Source organism: Eubalaena glacialis, chromosome 10, assembly GCF_028564815.1.
Source record: "Eubalaena glacialis isolate mEubGla1 chromosome 10, mEubGla1.1.hap2.+ XY, whole genome shotgun sequence".
Taxonomy (NCBI): Eukaryota; Metazoa; Chordata; class Mammalia; order Artiodactyla; family Balaenidae; genus Eubalaena; species Eubalaena glacialis.
In genome coordinates, this window is record NC_083725.1 from 69,008,878 (window position 1) to 69,027,495 (window position 18,618).

At 46.9% G+C, this 18,618-nt stretch overlaps 1 protein-coding gene across 1 annotated transcript; it reads left to right on the plus strand.

The window, feature by feature from the left end:
* The first annotated feature begins 10,640 nt into the window (after positions 1–10,640).
* On the plus strand, positions 10,641–17,386 carry UCP2 (uncoupling protein 2). The gene is made up of 8 exons (XM_061202876.1): positions 10,641–10,798; positions 11,606–11,762; positions 14,164–14,383; positions 14,541–14,751; positions 15,698–15,892; positions 15,974–16,075; positions 16,416–16,596; positions 16,944–17,386. The coding sequence occupies exons 3-8, from the start codon at positions 14,258–14,260 to the stop codon at positions 17,056–17,058; spliced, it is 930 nt and encodes a 309-aa protein (XP_061058859.1). The 5' UTR covers positions 10,641–10,798; positions 11,606–11,762; positions 14,164–14,257; the 3' UTR covers positions 17,059–17,386.
* The last annotated feature ends 1,232 nt before the right edge of the window (positions 17,387–18,618 follow it).

The following is an 18,618-nucleotide window of genomic DNA, read 5'->3' on the forward strand; positions in this document are numbered from 1 at the left end:
TCACACTTGGTGTCTTTTTTTCTTTCTAAAAGTTAGTTTTATAGTGCCAGTCAAAAAAACTATTCTGCTGGTGCAGTATAACTTACACTTAATGATGTTAAAAGTGTGTTGTAGGGTTTCCCTGGTGGCACAGTGGTTAAGAATCCGCCTGCCAATGCAGGGGACACAGGTTCGAGCCCTGGTCCGGGAAGATACCACATGCCGCGGAGCAACTAAGCCCGTGCGCCACAACTACTGAGCCTGCGCTCTAGAGCCCGCGAGCCACAACTACTGAGCCCTCGTGCCACAACTACTGAAGCCCGCGCGCCTAGAGCCCGTGCTCCGCAACAAGAGAAGCCACCGCAATGAGAAACCCACGCATCGTAACGAAGAGTAGTCCCCGCTCGCCGCAACTAGAGAAAGCCCGCGCGCAGCAGCGAAGACCCAACACAGCCAAAAATAAAATAAATAAAATAAAATAATTAATTAATTGTTTTAAAAAAAGTGTGTTGTATTGTAGTTTGGCAAACATTTAATTTTGTCTGGAGTCTTGCTCATTATAGCACATCCTAATGCAACAAAGAGCTCCTTTTTTTTTTTTAATTGATCCCTAGGTTGTTTGTTTCTTTTTAACAAAGAACTTTTTAGCAATCAGCACTGTATTTTTATTTTAAGGCAAATCTACATTTCTGGGGTATTTTTGTTTTTTGTTTTTTTGGGTTTTTTTGGCCACAGCAAGCAGCATGCGGTATCTTAGCTCCCCGACCAGGGATTGAACCCAAGCTCCCAGCAGTGGAAGCATAGAGTCTTTTTTTTTTTTTTTTAATTGGGGTATAATTGTTTTACAATGTTGTGTTAGTTTCTACTGTACAGCAAAATGGAGTTCCCTGTGCTATACAGCAGGTTCTCATTAGTTACCTATTTTATACATATTAGTTAGTGTATATATGTCAATCCCAATCTCCCAATTCAGCCCACCCTCCCTTTCCCCCCTTGGTGTCCATATATTTGTTCTCTACATCTGTGTCTCTATTTCTGCCTTGCAAACCAGTTCATCTGTACCATTTTTCTAGATTCCACATATATGCGTTAATATATGATATTTGTTTTTCTCTTTCTGACTTACTTCACTCTGTATGACAGTCTCCAGATCCATCCACGTCTCTACAAATGACCCAATTTTGTTCCTTTCTATGGCTGAGTAATATTCCATTATATATACATACCACATCTTCTTTATCCGTTCATCTGTCGATGGGCATTTAGGTTGCTTCCATGACCTGGCTATTGTAAATAGTGCTGCAATGAACACTGAGATGCATGTGTCTTTTTTTTTCTTTAATTAATTAATTAATTTATTTATTATTTATCTTTGGCTGCGTTGGGTCTTCATTGCTGTGTGCAGGCTTTCTCTAGTTGTGGCAAGTGGGGGCTACTCTTCCTTGCGGTGCATGGGCTTCTCATTGCAGTGGCTTCTCTTGATGTGGAGCATGGGCTCTAGGCACGTGGGCTTCAGTAGTTGTGGCACTTGGGCTCAGTAGTTGTGGCTCACGGGCTCTAGAGCGCAGGCTCAGTAGTTGTGGCGCACGGGCTTAGTTGCTCCGCAGCATGTGGGATCTTCCCGGACCAGGACTTTAACCTGTGTCCCCTGCACTGGCAGGTGGATTCTTAACCACTGCGCCACCAGGGAAGTCTGCATGTGTCTTTTTGAGTTATGGTTTTCTCTGGGTATATGCCCAGTAGTGGAATTGCTAGGTCATATGCTAATTCTATTTTTAGTTTTTTAAGGAACCTCCATACTGTTCTCCATAGTGGCTGTATCCATTTACATTCCCACCAGCAGTGCAAGAGGGTTACCTTTTCTCCACACCCTCTCCAGCATTTATTGTTTGTAGATTTTTTAATGATGTCCATTCTGACCAGTGTGAGGTGATACCTCATTGTACTTTTGATTTGCACTTCTCTAATAATTAGTGATGTTGAGCATCTTTTCATGCATCTCTTGGCCATCTGTATGTCTTCTTTGGAGAAATGTCTATTTAGGTCTTCTGCCCTTTTTTTCTTTTTTTCCCATATATTTATTTATTTTTAGCTGCATTGGGTCTTCGTTGCTGGGCGCGGTCTTTCTCTAGTGGTGGCGAGTGCGGGCTACTCTTCGTTGTGGCACACGGGCTTCTCATTGTGGTGGCTTCTCTTGTGGCAGAGCACAGGCTCTAGGTGCTTGGGCTTCAGTGGTTGTGGCACATGGGCTCAGTAGTTGTGGCTCACGGGCTCTAGAGTGCAGGCTCAGTAGTTGTGGTGCACCAGCTTAGTTGCTCTGCGGCATGTGGGATCTTCCTGGACCAGGGCTCCAACCCATGTCCCCTGCATTGGCAGGCGGATTCTTAACCACTGCACCACCAGGGAAGTCTTCTTCTGCCCATTTTTTGATTGGGTTGTTTGTTTTTTTGATATTGCGCTGCATAAGCTGTTTGTATATTTTGGAGGTTAATCCTTTGTCAGTTGCTTCATTTGCAATTATTTTCTCCCATTCTAAGGGTTGTCTTTTCATCTTGTTTATGGTTTCCTTTGCTGTGCAGAAGCTTTTAAGTTTCATTAGGTCCCATTTGTTTATCTTTGTTTTTATTTCCATTACTCTAGAAGGTGGGTCAAAAAAGATCTTGCTGTGATTTATGTCAAAGAGTGTTCTTCCTATGTTTTCCTCTAAGAGTTTTATAGTGTCCAGTCTTACATTTAGGTCTTTAATCCATTTTGAGTTTACTAGAAGTGCAGAGTCTTAACCACTGGACCGCCAGGGAAGTCCCTACATTTCTTTTTATTAATCTAAGGATAAACTTTATAGGCTTTATGATAACTGGTAACATTTATAAGCAGTCACTGAATATTGTTATGGAGATTTTATGTTACTTTAACAAATCTTATTTAATTTTATATTTTGTTACCTACACTTTTGGGGATAATGGAAAGTGATTTAACTCTCCCTGTGAAAAGACTTCTTGGTATTTAGAATAGAAAGAGTATAAAACAATAAACAACAATTACTGAGAGAAGATATGATGAGACATTAAGAATTCCTATGGAGGGAATTCCTTGGCAGTTCAGGGCTTAGGACTCCGTGCTTTCACTTCACCCTGATCAGGGAACTAAGATCACACAAGCCGAGCAGCTGCACAGCATGGCCAAAAAAATAAAGTTAAAAAAAAAAAAAGAATTCCTGTAGATACCTATAAATTATGTGTATCAGCTGAACCTTGTTGAAGGTATGCAAATCAGTACAATTTAACCTTGTTTTATATGTGGAAGTTATGCAAATCAGCAAAATTATGTATAATTTAACCTTGTTTTATAAGGTCTTAATTCAGACTATAAAGTTTCACTGACACTTCACGAGAAATTTTAGAAAACATTTTTTTTTTTTTTAACCCATTTAGAATTTATTCAGAGTGCAAGAGCAGTCCTTGAAAGGATGTTAACATGGTCTGATTTGCATTTTGTTTTGTTTCTCTCTCTTTTTTTTTTGGTAGCAGCATTATTGAAATATAATTCACATATCACACAATTCATCCATTTAAAGAGTAAAATTCAATGCTTTTTAGTAAATCAGAGTTGTGCAACGATCACCACAATCAATTTTAGAACATTTTCCTCATCCTCAAAACAACCACACCCCCTTACCTGTTATCTGTCATGCCCAAATCCCCCCATCCTCCCTAGCTCTACTTTCTGTCTCTATAGATTTGCCTATATAAATGGGAACATACACTATGTGGTCTTTTGTGACTGGTTTCTTTCACTTAGCATAATGTTTTCAAGGCTTATCCATATTGTAGCATGTATCAGTACTTCATTCCTTTTTATTGCTTTTTATACTGTTGAATAGTATCCCATTGTTTGGGTATACTACATTTTATTTATCCATTCAACAATTGGTGGACATTTGGATTATTTTCCATTTTTGGCAAACATCCTATTTTTAAACAATGTTTATGTGTAGGCTTTGTCACTCACTTTGGGTTTTCTTTTCATAGAATCTCTAAGGAAAAACAGAACTTTTCCATTTTGGTAGCAATGGTTGCTGCATGCTATCACTTTGATTTAAGAATTTTTTGTTTAGTTTCTATATCAACTAACATAAAATTGAATTTGATGTTTGCAAACCGAGGATTATGATTTCAGGTTAAAGCTACACATTAGAAGCACTGAGGCTGGACTTCCCTGGTGGCACAGTGGTTAAGAATCCTCCTGCCAATGCAGGGGACACAGGTTTGATCCCTGGTCCAGGAAGATCTCACATGCCATGGAGCAACTAAGCCCATGCACCACAACTACTGAGCCTGCGCTCTAGAGCCCACGAGCCACAACTACTGAGCCCGTGCACTGCAACTACTGAGCCCGCGTGCTACAACTACTGAGCCCACATGCTGCAACTACCAAAGCCCGCACGCCTAGAGCCCGTGCTTCACAATAAGAGAAGCCACCACAATGAGAAGCCTAAGCACCACAACGAAGAGTTGCCTCCATTCGCCACAACTAGAGAAAGCCCGCGCACAGCAACGAAGACCCAATGCAGCCAAAAAAAAAAAAAAAAAAAGAAGCACTGAGGCTTTCAAGGTCAAAATACTCTAGTGATAAATCTACTATGAAAACAGTATTTTAGGCATTCTAGATATTAAATTATGCCAGTATAATTTTAAAGATAATTGAATAATTTCAAAGGTTTTCTTAATTCATTTGCTCTTGTAGTATCTCAAATGTTACTTAGAAAAATTGGAATCACTTTTTATATTTTTCAAGTTACCTTCTTTAGGAAGTTTATGTCATGTTATGGTTTAGTTCCTCTAAAGGGTAATTATTTACAGTTTAAAATTGTGACCAAATTAACCAAACAAAAATGTGGAAAATAGACTCTGGGAATATTATAACCTAAATATTTTTACTGATTGTTTTTTGTTCTTTATAAAACTATATGTGCATTTAACTTACTTCTAGAAATATACGTCTTTCTTTGAACTGTTAACACGACCATGTGTTCAATACTATGGCCTATTTATAGGATTAAATATTTTAGACCAAGTTACCTGTGGCTCAGTCAGTGCTGTACTTGGAGTAAATGTAATAATGTTTAGTTTTCTAACTTGTCTTACATGAACTAGAAACTAAATATATGCTATGCTTATCTATATAAGGAAAACTAATACATACTGTGATGGTTAATTTTGTGTCAACTTGGCTGGGTCACAGTGCCCAGAAACTTGGTCAAACATTCTGGATGTTTCTGTGAAGGTGTTTTTTGGATGAGATTAACATTTAAATCAGTGGACTTTGAGTAAAGCAGGTTACCCCCGCCCCCATACCTAAGTGGGCCTCATCCAATCAGTTGAAGGCTTGAACAGAACAGACTGACCTCCCCCAAACAAGAAGGAATTCTACCAGAGTACTGCATTTGGACTTGAACTGCAATTCTTCCTTGGGTCTCTAACTACATATGCAGGTCTATGCTATATATTTTGGGCTTGTCAATCCTCCATAATTGCACAAGCCAACTCCTTTTTAAAAATCTCTCTTTATGGGGACTTCCCTGGCGATCCAATGGTTAGGACTTGGTGCTTTCACTGCCATGGCTGGGGTCACTCCCTGGTCGGGGAACTAAACATCCCGAAAGCCACGCAGCATGCCCCCCCACCCAAAAATCTCTCTTTACATATACACACATATCCTGTTGGCTCTGTTTCTCTGGAGAACCCCACTAATATACATATTAATATGAAAATAACTTCTAATCACTGTGATTCTTTCATTTATTCCCTCAATTGTTACTGAATTATTGTATCTTCCTAGTGCTTTTCAATATATAATTTCTACAGTGTTTCATTTGAAAGTTGTATTTCATTTGATCAAGGCTCTTTAATTTTCTTTTCATTTGCTTTGTTTTACTAGCTATAGTTATTTTATTATCCATGTATTAGCACTCTAAGCCTACTGTAATGTTATGTACCTTAATAAAGGACTGAATATTTGTAATGGTTGGCAGTGAATGAATTTGCTGCTATATTTCCTTTGAGAAATAATGGAGGAAAAAATAGAATCTATTAACAATCATGGATTTTAGGGAAAGCGCTGAAAAACCATGTGATCAAGTTGTTTCTTATATAAAAATGGAAATGTTAGCCATCCGATCACCAGCTGAAGGCCTATCATGCTGTAAAGAAACTGGGGGAGAACTTGCATTTTCAGAGGTATGAGCAAAATGTGAACAACTGCTATGTTCATGCTCTGCTTTATGAACTGAGCTTTGTTTCAATCACACATTAATTCACACAAAGAAGCATCTTTTAACTCTTAACAGTGTTTTCCCAATTTAATATTTAAAATGTAGGGTTTCGGGCTTCCCTGGTGGCGCAGTGGTTGGGAATCTGCCTGACAATGCAGGGAACACGGGTTCAAGCCCTGGTCTGGGAAGATCCCACATGCAGCGGAGCAACTAGGCCCGGGCCCGTGAGCCACAATTATTGAGCCTGCGCGTCTGGAGCCTGTGCTCCACAACAAGAGAGGCCGCGATAGTGAGAGGCCTGCGCACCGCGATGAAGAGTGGCCCCCCCCTTGCCACAACTAGAGAAAGCCCTCGCACAGAAACGAAGACCCAACACAGCCATAAATAAATAAATAAAATTTAAAAATAAAAAAAAAAAATAAAAAATAAAAAAAATAAAATAAAATGTAGGGTTTCTTACTTGACAACAAAGATTCATTAAAGAATTTAATCCAGTTTTGTTGTTGCAAATGTTCAAAGTAATTCTATCTCATTTTGTGTGGCCATTTCCCCCACATTTTCTTTCTTTCTTTTTTTTTTAAGAAACCAAGAAAGAGAAGAACAAACAACAAAAAGACATGGACGGGGGTGAGGGGGGTTGGGGAGGTGGGGGTGGCGGTGGGGCTTCCCTGGCGGCACAGTGGTTCAGAATCCGCCTGCCAATGCAGGGGACACAGGTTCAAGCCCTGGTCCGGGAAGATCCCACATGGCGTGGAGCAACTAAGCCCGTGCACCACAACTACTGAGCCTGCGCTCTAGAGCCCACGAGCCACAACTACTGAGCCTGCGTGCCACAACTACTGAGCCCGTGTGCCACAACTACTGAGCCTGGCTCTAGAGCCCACGAGCCAAAACTAATGAAGTCCCCGTGCCTAGAGCTTGTGCTCCACAACAAGAGAAGCCATCGAATGAGAAGCCCAGGAACCGCAACGAAGAGTAGCCCCCGCTCGCTGCAACTAGAGAAAGCCCGTGCACAGCAACGAAGACTCAACGCAGCCTAAAATAAAATAAAATAAATAAATTTACCAAAAAAAAAAAGACGTGGACGTTTTAAAAACACGTATGGATCAATTTCACCTCTTAAATGTTTTTAAAGAAATTCAGCTTTATATCATTTTTTAAAAAATGTATGATCATCAAATTTCCTTGATTTCTTTTTTTAAAATGCAATCAGATAATTTTGTATTTGTTTTGGGGGGGGTATTAATACAGCCAACTTACTCATTTTTAGCAAAAAAACACCAGAGACATTTGAATGTTTAATTTTTTTCTCATGTTGGTTTTCATTACCTGATGTTTTCAGTTTTCTCTGTCATTCTTGTGTCTTTTTCATTTTCAGTGTTTCAAACAACGTTTTTAAAATTTTAAAGTTCCAAAACTATAAATAAAGATATATATATATATATATATATATATATATATTTTTTTTTTTTTTTTCAGTGAGCTAGATGTGAAACAGGTTTGTAAAATGCACTTACCTGTATCCATTGTGGACAAAGAATGTCTGTCTGCTGTGTCAGTAAACAAAGGATGTTGAGACCATCAAGCCATCAGCCACTGCAGCCACCCCCAATGGTGCACCCTAAGGGGATTCATGATGGAGAAAAACAGGATATAATTTCATTAAGCCCAGACTCTTGCATCTTCCCATACATAGAAGAGTGCTAAATTCATTAACTTGAGATATCTGGTTTTTCTTTAATTAGCAGTAATCTTTTGATGTTCAGCTACCTGGTTTTTTTGCAGAAACTCCTATATACCCTGGCTCCTCCCCTACCTCTTCAGAACAGTCCTTCAGAGATATCTGAGAGGCTGTATCCTGGGCTTAAGGCCTCAGTAATGCCCCAAATAAAACATAATTCTCAACTTTTAGGTTGTGCATTTGTTTCAGTTGACACCAAACATTCTTCACTTTCTCCATAAGACATCTTATGATTTGGATGAGCTGTATCTCTAAAAATCCAGAGGGGCAGTGTCTGTAGCATCACCCTGATCTGCCTGGCTCCATCCTAAGGAAAAGAGAATTTAACAGGACTTCTTAAGAAATCCATGTTGAATCCTGGTGATATCTACTTCTCTTTTTAGTATCCACACATCATCCTTTTAACAGTCCCTTGAATTTTGCTAGGGATGAACAAACATCTCACAGGTATACAGTCTTTGAAATCCAGATTCTTCCCAGTTTTGGCAATCAGGACAACACATTTATTTCCAAGCCCTTGTTTTACTCTATTTTTCATGTCTCCTCAAAGATCACCGACCAGTTCAGTAGTCTCACCACAAACTTGCTGAGCATCCTGGGAATCCGTTCATCACAGCCAAAGACAGAAGCTTACGTGCAAAAGCTAGGCCAGCAGTGGATGGGAGACTCCACAGTGCCAGAAATAAATTTTTGGCTTGATTTCTCAGTTTCCACTTTGTTTCTGCCAGGATCATAGGCTCAGTGTGTTTTTTCTTTTCTGCTATAATTATCCAGTCCCATTCCAGCTATATAGTCTCCTGGCTGACAATTCCTTCTGCTTGTGGACAAAAAATACACACACTGAGCTGATTAACCAGGGCTTAAGTCATGGCGCACCATTCCTAACCGTGTGACATTAGGCAGATGATTTAACCTCTTTGGCATGCATCTGTAGATCAGAGGTTAATACCAGCCTCACAGGGTTATGTGAAGTATCCACACTGAACCTGAACATAGTAACTGCACTCACTAAATGTTCATCTTCCCGGATCCTCCCATTACACTTCCCAAGGGCACTTTCAACAGCAGCCCAAACAGCATGCATTGAGCCTCTACTATATGTCTGAAGAAAAACACACGACCTAAAAGTAGCAAGTTAAGTTTTATTTGGGGATCTTACTGAAGACAATAGCCCAGGAGACGGCCTCTCAGATAGCTTTGAGGAAATGCTCGGAAGAGGTAACAGAGAAGTCAGGATAAATAGGAGTTTTTTGCTGGAAAAAAAATGTAGTTGAACATCAAAAGATTACTGTCAATCACAAAGAACAGACATCTCAAATTAATGATTTTAGTGCTTTTCTGTATATGGGAAGATGCAAGAATCTGGGTTCATTTAAATTATTCCTTAGGTATGCATCTTAACTATCTAGGGCCAATAGAATCCAAAGCACAGAATACTTCCTGTTTTTCTCCACCCTGAATTCCTTTCAGGGCTCACGGTGGGTGGAAGGCTGCAGTGACTAATGGCCAGATCCTTATAGAACTGGAATGGTGGGCAACATTCTTTGTTTACTAGAACGGCAGGCAACGGTCCCTGTCCACATCTAAAGCGGGTCTTAGAGGGTTGTGATACTAAAAATATAGGAAATAGCTTCCTGTTCTAGAAGAGCTTACAATGTAGTCAACGATATGACTTCCACGACCTCCACGAATTCTTACAACAGTCCCAGACGGTCGACAAGGCTGAAAAGAGGTAGAGGGGGTCAGAAGGTACACAAAAGTAGGGACATAGAGTCCAAGGGCGAACATAGACTATCTGCGTCTACATTCCACGTGCACGTGTTTGTCCGGCCACAGGACACAATTACCGGTTGTTTACGTGTCTGTCACCCCCATAAGACCACCACCCACCTGAGGGCGACCCAGTCCCGGTTAACTCCTACCATCCCTTTCTCATGCCGGGGCCTAGACACGCAGCAGGTCCACGCCCTGTTCGGCCTTCTCACTCGAGGGGCGCCTGACCATTGGCTCTTCTGTAAGTGTGTGTGTGGGGGGGGGAGCGTCACGCTTCGTGCCCCCTCCCCGTCCTTTAGTCCCCGGAGAACCCAGGACAGGACCCGGAGGCAGCGGGAAACCCAGCCGCGCCCAACGGCCGTTGGCGGTGATCCGCCACCTGCTGCTGCAGCCCAGATTGGCTCCTTCCTCTGGCCCCACGGCTCCCTTAACCAATCGCCAGCGAGGCCGGTCGGGAGGCCCCGCCCCGCGGGGGCCCGCGCTGGCACCTGGGGAGAGCGAGCGGTTTGCGGAATTACGGGTAGCTGAGTTGGGACCAGCGGACTGCGTCCCTGAAAGGAGGGAGTGCTCTTCTACCCGAGCCTCTGGGCGCTGTTAAAAAGAGCCCTGGCTAGGGGCCAGAGGCGTGTATGACCCTGGGCAGCCTCTGCTTCTTTCCGGGAGTCAGTCTTGCCATCCTCACAATGAAGTTGGCGGGGCGAGGGGTAACCCTATGGGGGAACGAAGGGGCAGACGCTGGGATCGGCTCCCGGAAATGGAAGTGGAGGAAGGCGCGGAGAAAACGCTGGGCGTGGCGGTCTCTGCGGAAATGCGGCAGCTAAAGGGCCGCCTCCCAGCCCTCGGAGCCCGCAGGTTCCGCCCCCGCCCAGCAGGCCCCGCCCCATAGATCGAAGTTGGGCCGCACCATCTGCCTACGTCTCTGCAAGTCCGGCCGGCCGCGCCTTTGGGTCGAGTACAGTCTGCTCTCCGTGGATGCGTGCTCCGCCCGCCGACAGACATATCTGCCAGTACTCGCTTGTTCTCCCTGCGGCCCGGTGAGCCCGGCCCCGGCCCGCCCCAGCCCTGCGCCCGCTATACCTGCCCTACTCCCGCTACCCCGGCGGAAGGGACCCGCGCGCCACCTTTAATTTCACTCCTAGCCTCCCACCCTATTTTGTATTTTACCTTTTGTTGTTTTTCTTTATCTCTCTTCTTTCACTCTTTTCGTGTCTTGCTTTTGTTCTTTACCTCTCGCGTTCAAATGGCTGTAATATAAGCCTTCACCCTTCCACTTCCTCTCCTCGGCCGGGGTGGGGGACCTTCAGCGAAGACCAGAATGACCTCTCCCACTCCAGGCGGCCCCAGACCATTCCTGGGGCTCTTTCTGCTGGCAGGAGGCTTTGAGCTGCTTGATGCGGCCTCAGCAGGGCCCGCTCCAGGCCCCTCTAACCTCCTCGCAGCCCCGCTCCGGTCCCTAGTTGACTCAGCGAGTCTCTGACCCATCATGACTCCCCCCCACCCCCCTCGCCCCACTCCCACTCACCAGAGTCTGCTGTGTTGCGGGACGCTTCTGCAGAATACTGAGTTCCACTAAAGGAGAAATCTGCAACAGAGCAATGTGTGATACTAAGAGAGCAGACGGGGGAGGGAGGACTCCTGGGTTCATCCCCTACTCCAGTGTGTGCACTTAATTAGTCCCCAGCTGCCCTGTGGGAAATGGACCCTGTTCCCTACCCTCACACCCACCGATAAGGACTGAGTGGGCTTATGTGCCTTGGACAGATGGCCCTTTCCTTGCTGGGGTGTGGTCCTTTAAGGTCCATTTCCCTTTCTAAACTCTCCTCCTTTGCCCTCACCTGCAGGACACATAGTATGACCATTAGGTGTTTCATCTCCCAGCCATTTTCTATGGAAAACCAAAGGGATCAGGCCATGATAGCCACTGGCAGCTTTGAAGAATGGGATGCCTTTAGAGAAGCTTGATCTTGAAGGCCTCAGCGTGAGATCTAACAGAGCCGGGTAAGAGTCCATTCTAAGGGAGGGGTCTTCTACTGCCTCAGCCCTGTGGTCTGGGGGCAGGTTTAGCAGGACATTAACACAAATAACTAGCACCACCGTCCCAGTAAAGTCACTCTTAGCGTTCACAAAGCACTTTCATATATCCCTGGTCTCGTTCTGGCCCTTAAGCTGAACTGACAATCCAAGGATGGTAATCCCCATTTTACAAAGGAGGATATTGAGGCCCAGGTGGGACAGTGATTAGCCCCAGGTCACCCTAGGAGTCAGCAGCAGAGTTAGGACAGGAACCTATTGTTCTAACTACATATTGTTGACTCAAGCTTTTGACTATCCTTAAGATTGCAGTTAGTAATCAGGTGAAAGTGGTTATTTGCTGGGGATTGTAATATATTATTAACTATTTCTCGTTAGGCCTGAGTTTAATCTTCTTAGTATGGTCTTTAGCACAGAGACCTTTGCCTTCATACCCATGCCTCTGAAGGACCTGACTTATGGCAAACCCAAGGCAACATTCAAAATGGCAACTTAGCCTTTGCACTTGTCTCTGAGGTGGGCAGGGGCTGGGCCTTATTCTTCTCTGGCCCTCACAACACGTTGCAACCCAGATCAAGGTCAGGGTTGACTCATGTCATCATGTCTCTGATGCCCAGAGAAGGGATGCCGTTTGCCTGAACCTTCTCAGAACTGTCACATTGTCATGAGAGAACTTGGGTGTTGGACCTCCTCGTGAAAGGCCTGGGGCTGAGAAAACAGCAGGAAAGAAATGAGCTGGGCACAGTGCAAAGCAAATAGCCTAAACTTTGGAGCCTGCAGACAGGACGCTTACTAAGTTCCCTGTTCTGAAACATGGAAGTAAGGGCAGCCACCTCACAGGGCTGCACTGACAAGTAAGTGAGCTAGTAGAATGTGCCAGGCAGAGCGGGGAGGAAAGGTGTGGAGCACTTCCTGGGGAACGAGGATGTCAGGGCAGGGACGCTGGGGGTTCTGGAACACCTTCATCAACCCCTTCTGCTGCTTGAGTGCCAGCCTTCACTGAGCCTCATGTGGTCCAGGCTCCAGGGAAGCATGAATAAGGCCAGGAACTGAGTGGTGAGTAGCGTTTAGACTTCCCTGTTTGCCCAGCCACCTGGGATGAGAAGCCCAGGAGGAAGAAGCCTGGTGAGCATTTTGTTTCCATGGGTCTGTGTGTTCACAACTGACTGCCACTACATCATTCCTCTGCTGGCCAGCTCTTTCCTCCCGGCCCCAGCAATGGGGGCAGCCAATTAGGTGAGGCTCAGAGCAGCCACTCCTACGTAGTGAAAGAAAGAAACTCAGGGGAGAGAAGCAGGTCACCCTCCTCCACTGGGGTGCTGGGCTCACTTCCTCCCAAGGCAGGGGAGGAAGGTGCTGTTCCAATTCTGAGAACAAAATGGAGGTTTTGGTTTCCTTTGTCACTATAGCTCTGACCTGCACTTCCCTATCCCCACCTCTCATGAAGATGTGGATTCCTCTATATTATAGGAGGAGAGGAAACTGGCCAGAGAGGGAATAGTTTTCCCTGCATTACACAGTAGGCCTGGGGTGGGGGTGGGTACAGCACCTATGCACTTACTCTCAGCCCTGAGAATTGCTCAGTATCCTTCAAGGCCCAGCTAAATGCTACCTTTTCTAAGTCTTTTCTGATTACCCACCCTTTCTTTCCCAGTGGAGTTGGATGTTCCCTCCTTTGCACTTTGAGACTATGTTCTGCAAGCCCAAATGCAGCTTGAATCACCTGTCCATCCCCTGTGCCAGACAATAAGCCCCCCTCTAGGGTAGATATTATCTCCTGCGCCTCAGTGAGCCAGTGCCCGGCAAAGCAGACTCCTTGAAAGAGTGACTCTAGAGAGCCCAAGCTGTGTGCGGGCTGGTGGGGAAGAGAATTAGACTGAATTGAAGGAGCTGAATAGGTCTTGTTCACTCCTTTTCTTCTAGACTTAGTTCAAGACCCATAGGAACCTCTCCTTCTTAAGACATCCAGGGCATAAGCCTGTGGGTTTGTGCCTGTCAGGTCTTGGTCTAGCTGAAACCTTTTCCCCACTTCTGTCTGCCCTCTAAACAGATCTGCAGAATCAGGAATGTGGGCATCAGTGAAATTTCTGCACCCAGCAGACAAAGGGCTGGGCCAGTGCCTGTGAGGTAGCACTAGGATAGCTGTGATCCAGACACTCCCTGTGGTGAAAGGGAGGACTTCTCAGGAATGAATTGCTTCTCCAGCCCCTGTTTGAGTGCCTGTGGAGCTCACTCCTATTTGCCCTCCAGGGGCAGCTCTGGGTCCTTGCTTAGGGAGGTGGTGCTATCAGGGGAAGTGGGGTGGGGTAGTGAGAAGGGGGGGTCTGGAGCTTCGGCTTCTGATGGACCTTCTCTCTCCTTGGCTTAGATTCCAGCAGAGTTCCTCTGTCTCGTCTTGTTGCTGACTGAAGGTGCCCCCTTCTTTTTTCTTCATCTCCTGGGAGGTAGCAGGAATTGGCATTATGGTTGGGTTCAAGGCCACAGATGTGCCCCCTACTGCCACTGTGAAGTTCCTGGGGGCTGGCACAGCTGCCTGCATTGCAGATCTCATCACCTTTCCCCTGGATACTGCTAAAGTCCGGCTACAGGTGAGGAGATGAAGCCTGGGGTTCTGATGGTGGCTAGTCTGCTCCCTCCCCAAGACACAGACTCCTCAAGGGCCAGTGGGGTTTTCGGGGGCTGTAAATTTTAGAGCATAGGGATGGAAGGAGATGGGGAGGGCAACCACCTGCCTTGGCCTTGCAGATCCAAGGAGAAAGGCAGGGGCCAGTGCAGGCTGCGGCCAGTGCCCAGTACCGCGGGGTGCTGGGCACCATCCTGACCATGGTGCGCACCGAGGGCCCCCGCAGCCTCTACAAAGGGCTGGTAGCCGGCCTGCAGCGCCAGATGAGCTTCGCCTCCATCCGCATCGGCCTCTACGACTCTGTCAAACAGTTCTACACCAAGGGCTCTGAGCGTGAGTGTGGAGCTGGGCCATAGGCCTCTTGGCCTCTTCTCAGTGATGGTTGATCCTAGTTCTTTTAGCTGCACAGTTTCTTTAGGCCCCAAGACCTCTAGGAGGAATTTCAGATCAGAGGAACTGAGAACTAGAAGGGTCCCTGATTCTTCTAATGATTCCTGAACACCTGGGCTGTGCCAGGCTCCGAGTAGGGCATCATCTCATGACAGTCCTCACAACCACCTCGGGAGCAGGTGGTTTCATCCCCGTGTTACAGATGAAGAGGCTGAGGCTTGCTGGGGTGGGAGGGACTTGGCCAAGGGCACATTAATGGGGAGCCAGAAAGAAAACACACTCAGGACTTGTGCCTCCAAGGCCAGCACTCTTCCATTTCACCTTCTCAGCGTGCCATGCCCACCCTCCATTTTACACGTGAGGAAAATGAGAACCCAGATCAAAAGGTTGACTTTTCCCAAGATCACACGGCAGGGAGAAGTAGATCAGGGATGAGAACCCAAGTCCTATGAATCCCAGTCCTTGAGAAAAGCCACTTCTCTCGGAGCCTTTCATATTTGTCAAATTTCACTGCCAGGGCCCAGGTTTGATCCCTGGTCGGGAACTAAGATCCCAGAAGCCACGCAGCGCTGCCAAAAAAAAATAAAATGATTCTGATTTCTCGGGGCTGTTGAGTAGGTAAAATGAAGTGAATGAAAATGCTTTATGAAAGAAAGCATTAAGTCTCATTTTGTCCTGCTCCTCGCTCTGTCCCAGTGCCCAGCACGTAGTAGACACTCCCAGTGATACACTGTATGATGCAAAAAGTTCTTAGAGCAGAGCTAGTCTGGGTCTTATTACTGAAAGGTTACAGTGAAGACAGGAAATGACAGTGACGTGGTTTTGGTGAGGGGAGGTGGAAAATGAGTGTAAACCCAGCTGGCCACTGACCCCCATGGTTCTCCCACAGATGCCGGCATCGGGAGCCGCCTCCTGGCAGGCAGCACCACAGGTGCCTTGGCTGTGGCCGTGGCCCAGCCAACAGATGTGGTAAAGGTCCGATTCCAAGCGCAGGCCCAGGCTGGAGGTGGCCGGAGGTACCAAAGCACCATTGAGGCCTACAAGACCATTGCCCGAGAGGAAGGGTTTCGGGGACTCTGGAAAGGTGTGTACCAGGTGTTTTCCCTTCCCCATCCTCCTCTTCCCCTATTCCTTGGTCTCACATAGGCACCCTTTCGTTCTGCAGGGACCTCTCCCAATGTCGCTCGTAATGCTATTGTCAACTGTGCTGAGCTGGTGACCTACGACCTCATCAAGGACACTCTCCTGAAGGCCAACCTAATGACAGGTGAGTTAGGGTAGATGATGCTGGGTCTCACCTTCCCCCAAACCAGAAGCCAGTGTGGGTCTGCCTGGAGACCACATCTTTTCATCCCATTTCCCCTTTGCTTATGGAGTGAGTTTTTCTTTCACTGAATTGAAGCCAACTGGGGTGAAGTTTCCACTTTGCACGTTGAGGCGCTGAGGCTAGATTGGCAAAGTGACTCTCAGAGACACTGGGAGAGGTCCCAGCTGCAGTCTCTGTGTCTCTAAAACCACGAGACCTTAGCTACTTAAATCATCTCTTTCCTTCTGGAATTATGGGGTGAGGAGTCCTGACTGCTTCCCCTGCTCCTCCTCCTTGGCAGATGACCTCCCTTGCCACTTCACTTCCGCTTTCGGGGCGGGCTTCTGCACCACCATCATCGCCTCCCCTGTCGACGTGGTCAAGACGAGATACATGAACTCTGCCCTATGCCAGTACCGCAGTGCTGGCCACTGCGCCCTCACCATGCTCCAGAAGGAGGGTCCCCAAGCCTTCTACAAAGGGTGAGCCTCTGATCCACCCCACCCAATTCTAGGCCTCTTGGCCACCTGTACCCATCACACAGGTGAGAGAGAACCACCCAGAACTGAGTGGTTGCCATGGCAACAACGTGTCAAACTGTTTCTGATCCTGGTCCTGGCATTCTCATGCTCTTAACTCCTTCCTTTCAGAGTTGCTATCGTGCCTACTTTGTGGGTGTTAAAATGGAGACTCACAGGGGACTCTTGCTCACAGGCCACAGCTCCATTCCCTGGGCCCTCCCAACTTCCTTGGGACAGAGCATCTGGGTTGGATTGGATGCCAGGGCCCAGCAGGGTGAAAGAGATGACCTGTGTTTTCTCCCCTCTAGGTTCATGCCCTCCTTTCTCCGATTGGGTTCCTGGAACGTGGTGATGTTCGTCACCTACGAGCAGCTAAAACGGGCCCTCGTGGCTGCCTGCGCTTCCCAGGATGCTCCCTTTTGAGCCTCCCCTGCTGATCACCTCTGGCTTTGGCTGCAGCCTGGCCCTGCTTCCCTTTTCCTCCTCCCCTCATTCCCTTCCCTCTCTCCCCACCCCTTCCTTCTGCTCCCTTTCCCACCACCTCCCTTCCCTCTCCCCACATTTTCACCCCTCAGCTCCCCGTTGCCTCTCACAGTCCCGATGGAGTTGACCCCAGCTGACACTGTGGGAAGCCTGGCACCAGCCAGCATCTCAAGCCCTCAGTCCCTTGAGAAGTTCAGCCTGACTCTTCGTCCTGCTTCCTGCCCCTGAGCCCGACTAGCACGTCACCCATAAAACAAGCTCAACCTTGGCATCTCCTCCCTCTCTCTGTTACCAGAGGTCTTGGTCTAATGGGCCCTTTTGGCACCTGGTAGGCAGGGGAGGAGCCACCTGACTTGGAAAGGGGGGTGTGACCCATCTTCCTCCAGCAATCTGGGTGGAGGTCATCCAGTCTACTCTTTCCAGATCAGGCCAGGGCTGAGGTGGCAAGTAAAGGAGCGGCCTGGAGTCAGCAGTGGCCTTGCTCTCTCGCCAGACCACTTGGCTTTCACTCACCAGTGTCTGGTACTCCAGTACCTGCCTTTCCAACCCCCCAGCTGGCCCTGAGCCTGTTAATCTGCAAAATGAGTTCCTGTTTGCCTTGCTTCTCCTGTGCTGCTTGGAAGATTTAGAGGAACTTAGGAACCTTAGATGCTGTAGGCTTATTTTATTCCATTTTACAAATGGGAGATCCACCTCCCCCAAGTCCCAGGCTTAGTGAGGACAAGTCAGGTTGCTTCCCATCCTCCACAGTCATACCCTTAGGAGGCGGTATAACTGCATTGGGTGGGACAGGCTGTAGAGCAGACATCCAGCCTCAGCAGTAGTCTTTCCATTTAGAGTCTCATCCTCACCCCAGGCTAGAGATCCCAGGGAGGTGGTGACAAACCAGGGGTGTCAGCCTCCCTGTCCCTCTTCCTACCATCTGTCTCCAGTCAGGAAAGCAGGTGGGCAGGGCTACTTCTGTTTCAAGGGTTAGGGGACTCTGTGAGGTGCCAGAATCTCAAGGCATCTCGTGAAGGGCTGGGCCCTTAGAATTAAGCCATCCAGGCCCATTTTATAGATGTGTGAAGAAGCTGAAGGCTGAGACAGGTCATGCAGGCAAGGACACATAGGAAATCAGCAGCTGAACTGGGACTGGGACTCAGACTCCTCCCTCCCCCTGTGCACTTTTCCCCTAGGGGCTGGCGTCCTTCAGGAAGCCTGTTGGGCAGCTGTGGAGCCAAGCCCAGAGAACATGACCTTCCTGTTTAAGTCAGCTGGTGCTACTGTGCCTTCCCCACTGGTCAGAGCTGGAGGCTGGGCCCTTCAGTGCTTGGGCAAGGGGTCCAGGATATTAGGGTTGTAGAGAAGGAAAGAGGGCCCAGGATTCCTCACCTTTTTATTTTTATTGAAGTATAGTTGATTTACAACCTCACCTTACTTTTGAGCTGAGGTCTCATAGTCCCCAAGAGGGACAGGGTTGGGGGCTATGAGTCAAGCCAGGGTGAAGGTGGCAGGGAG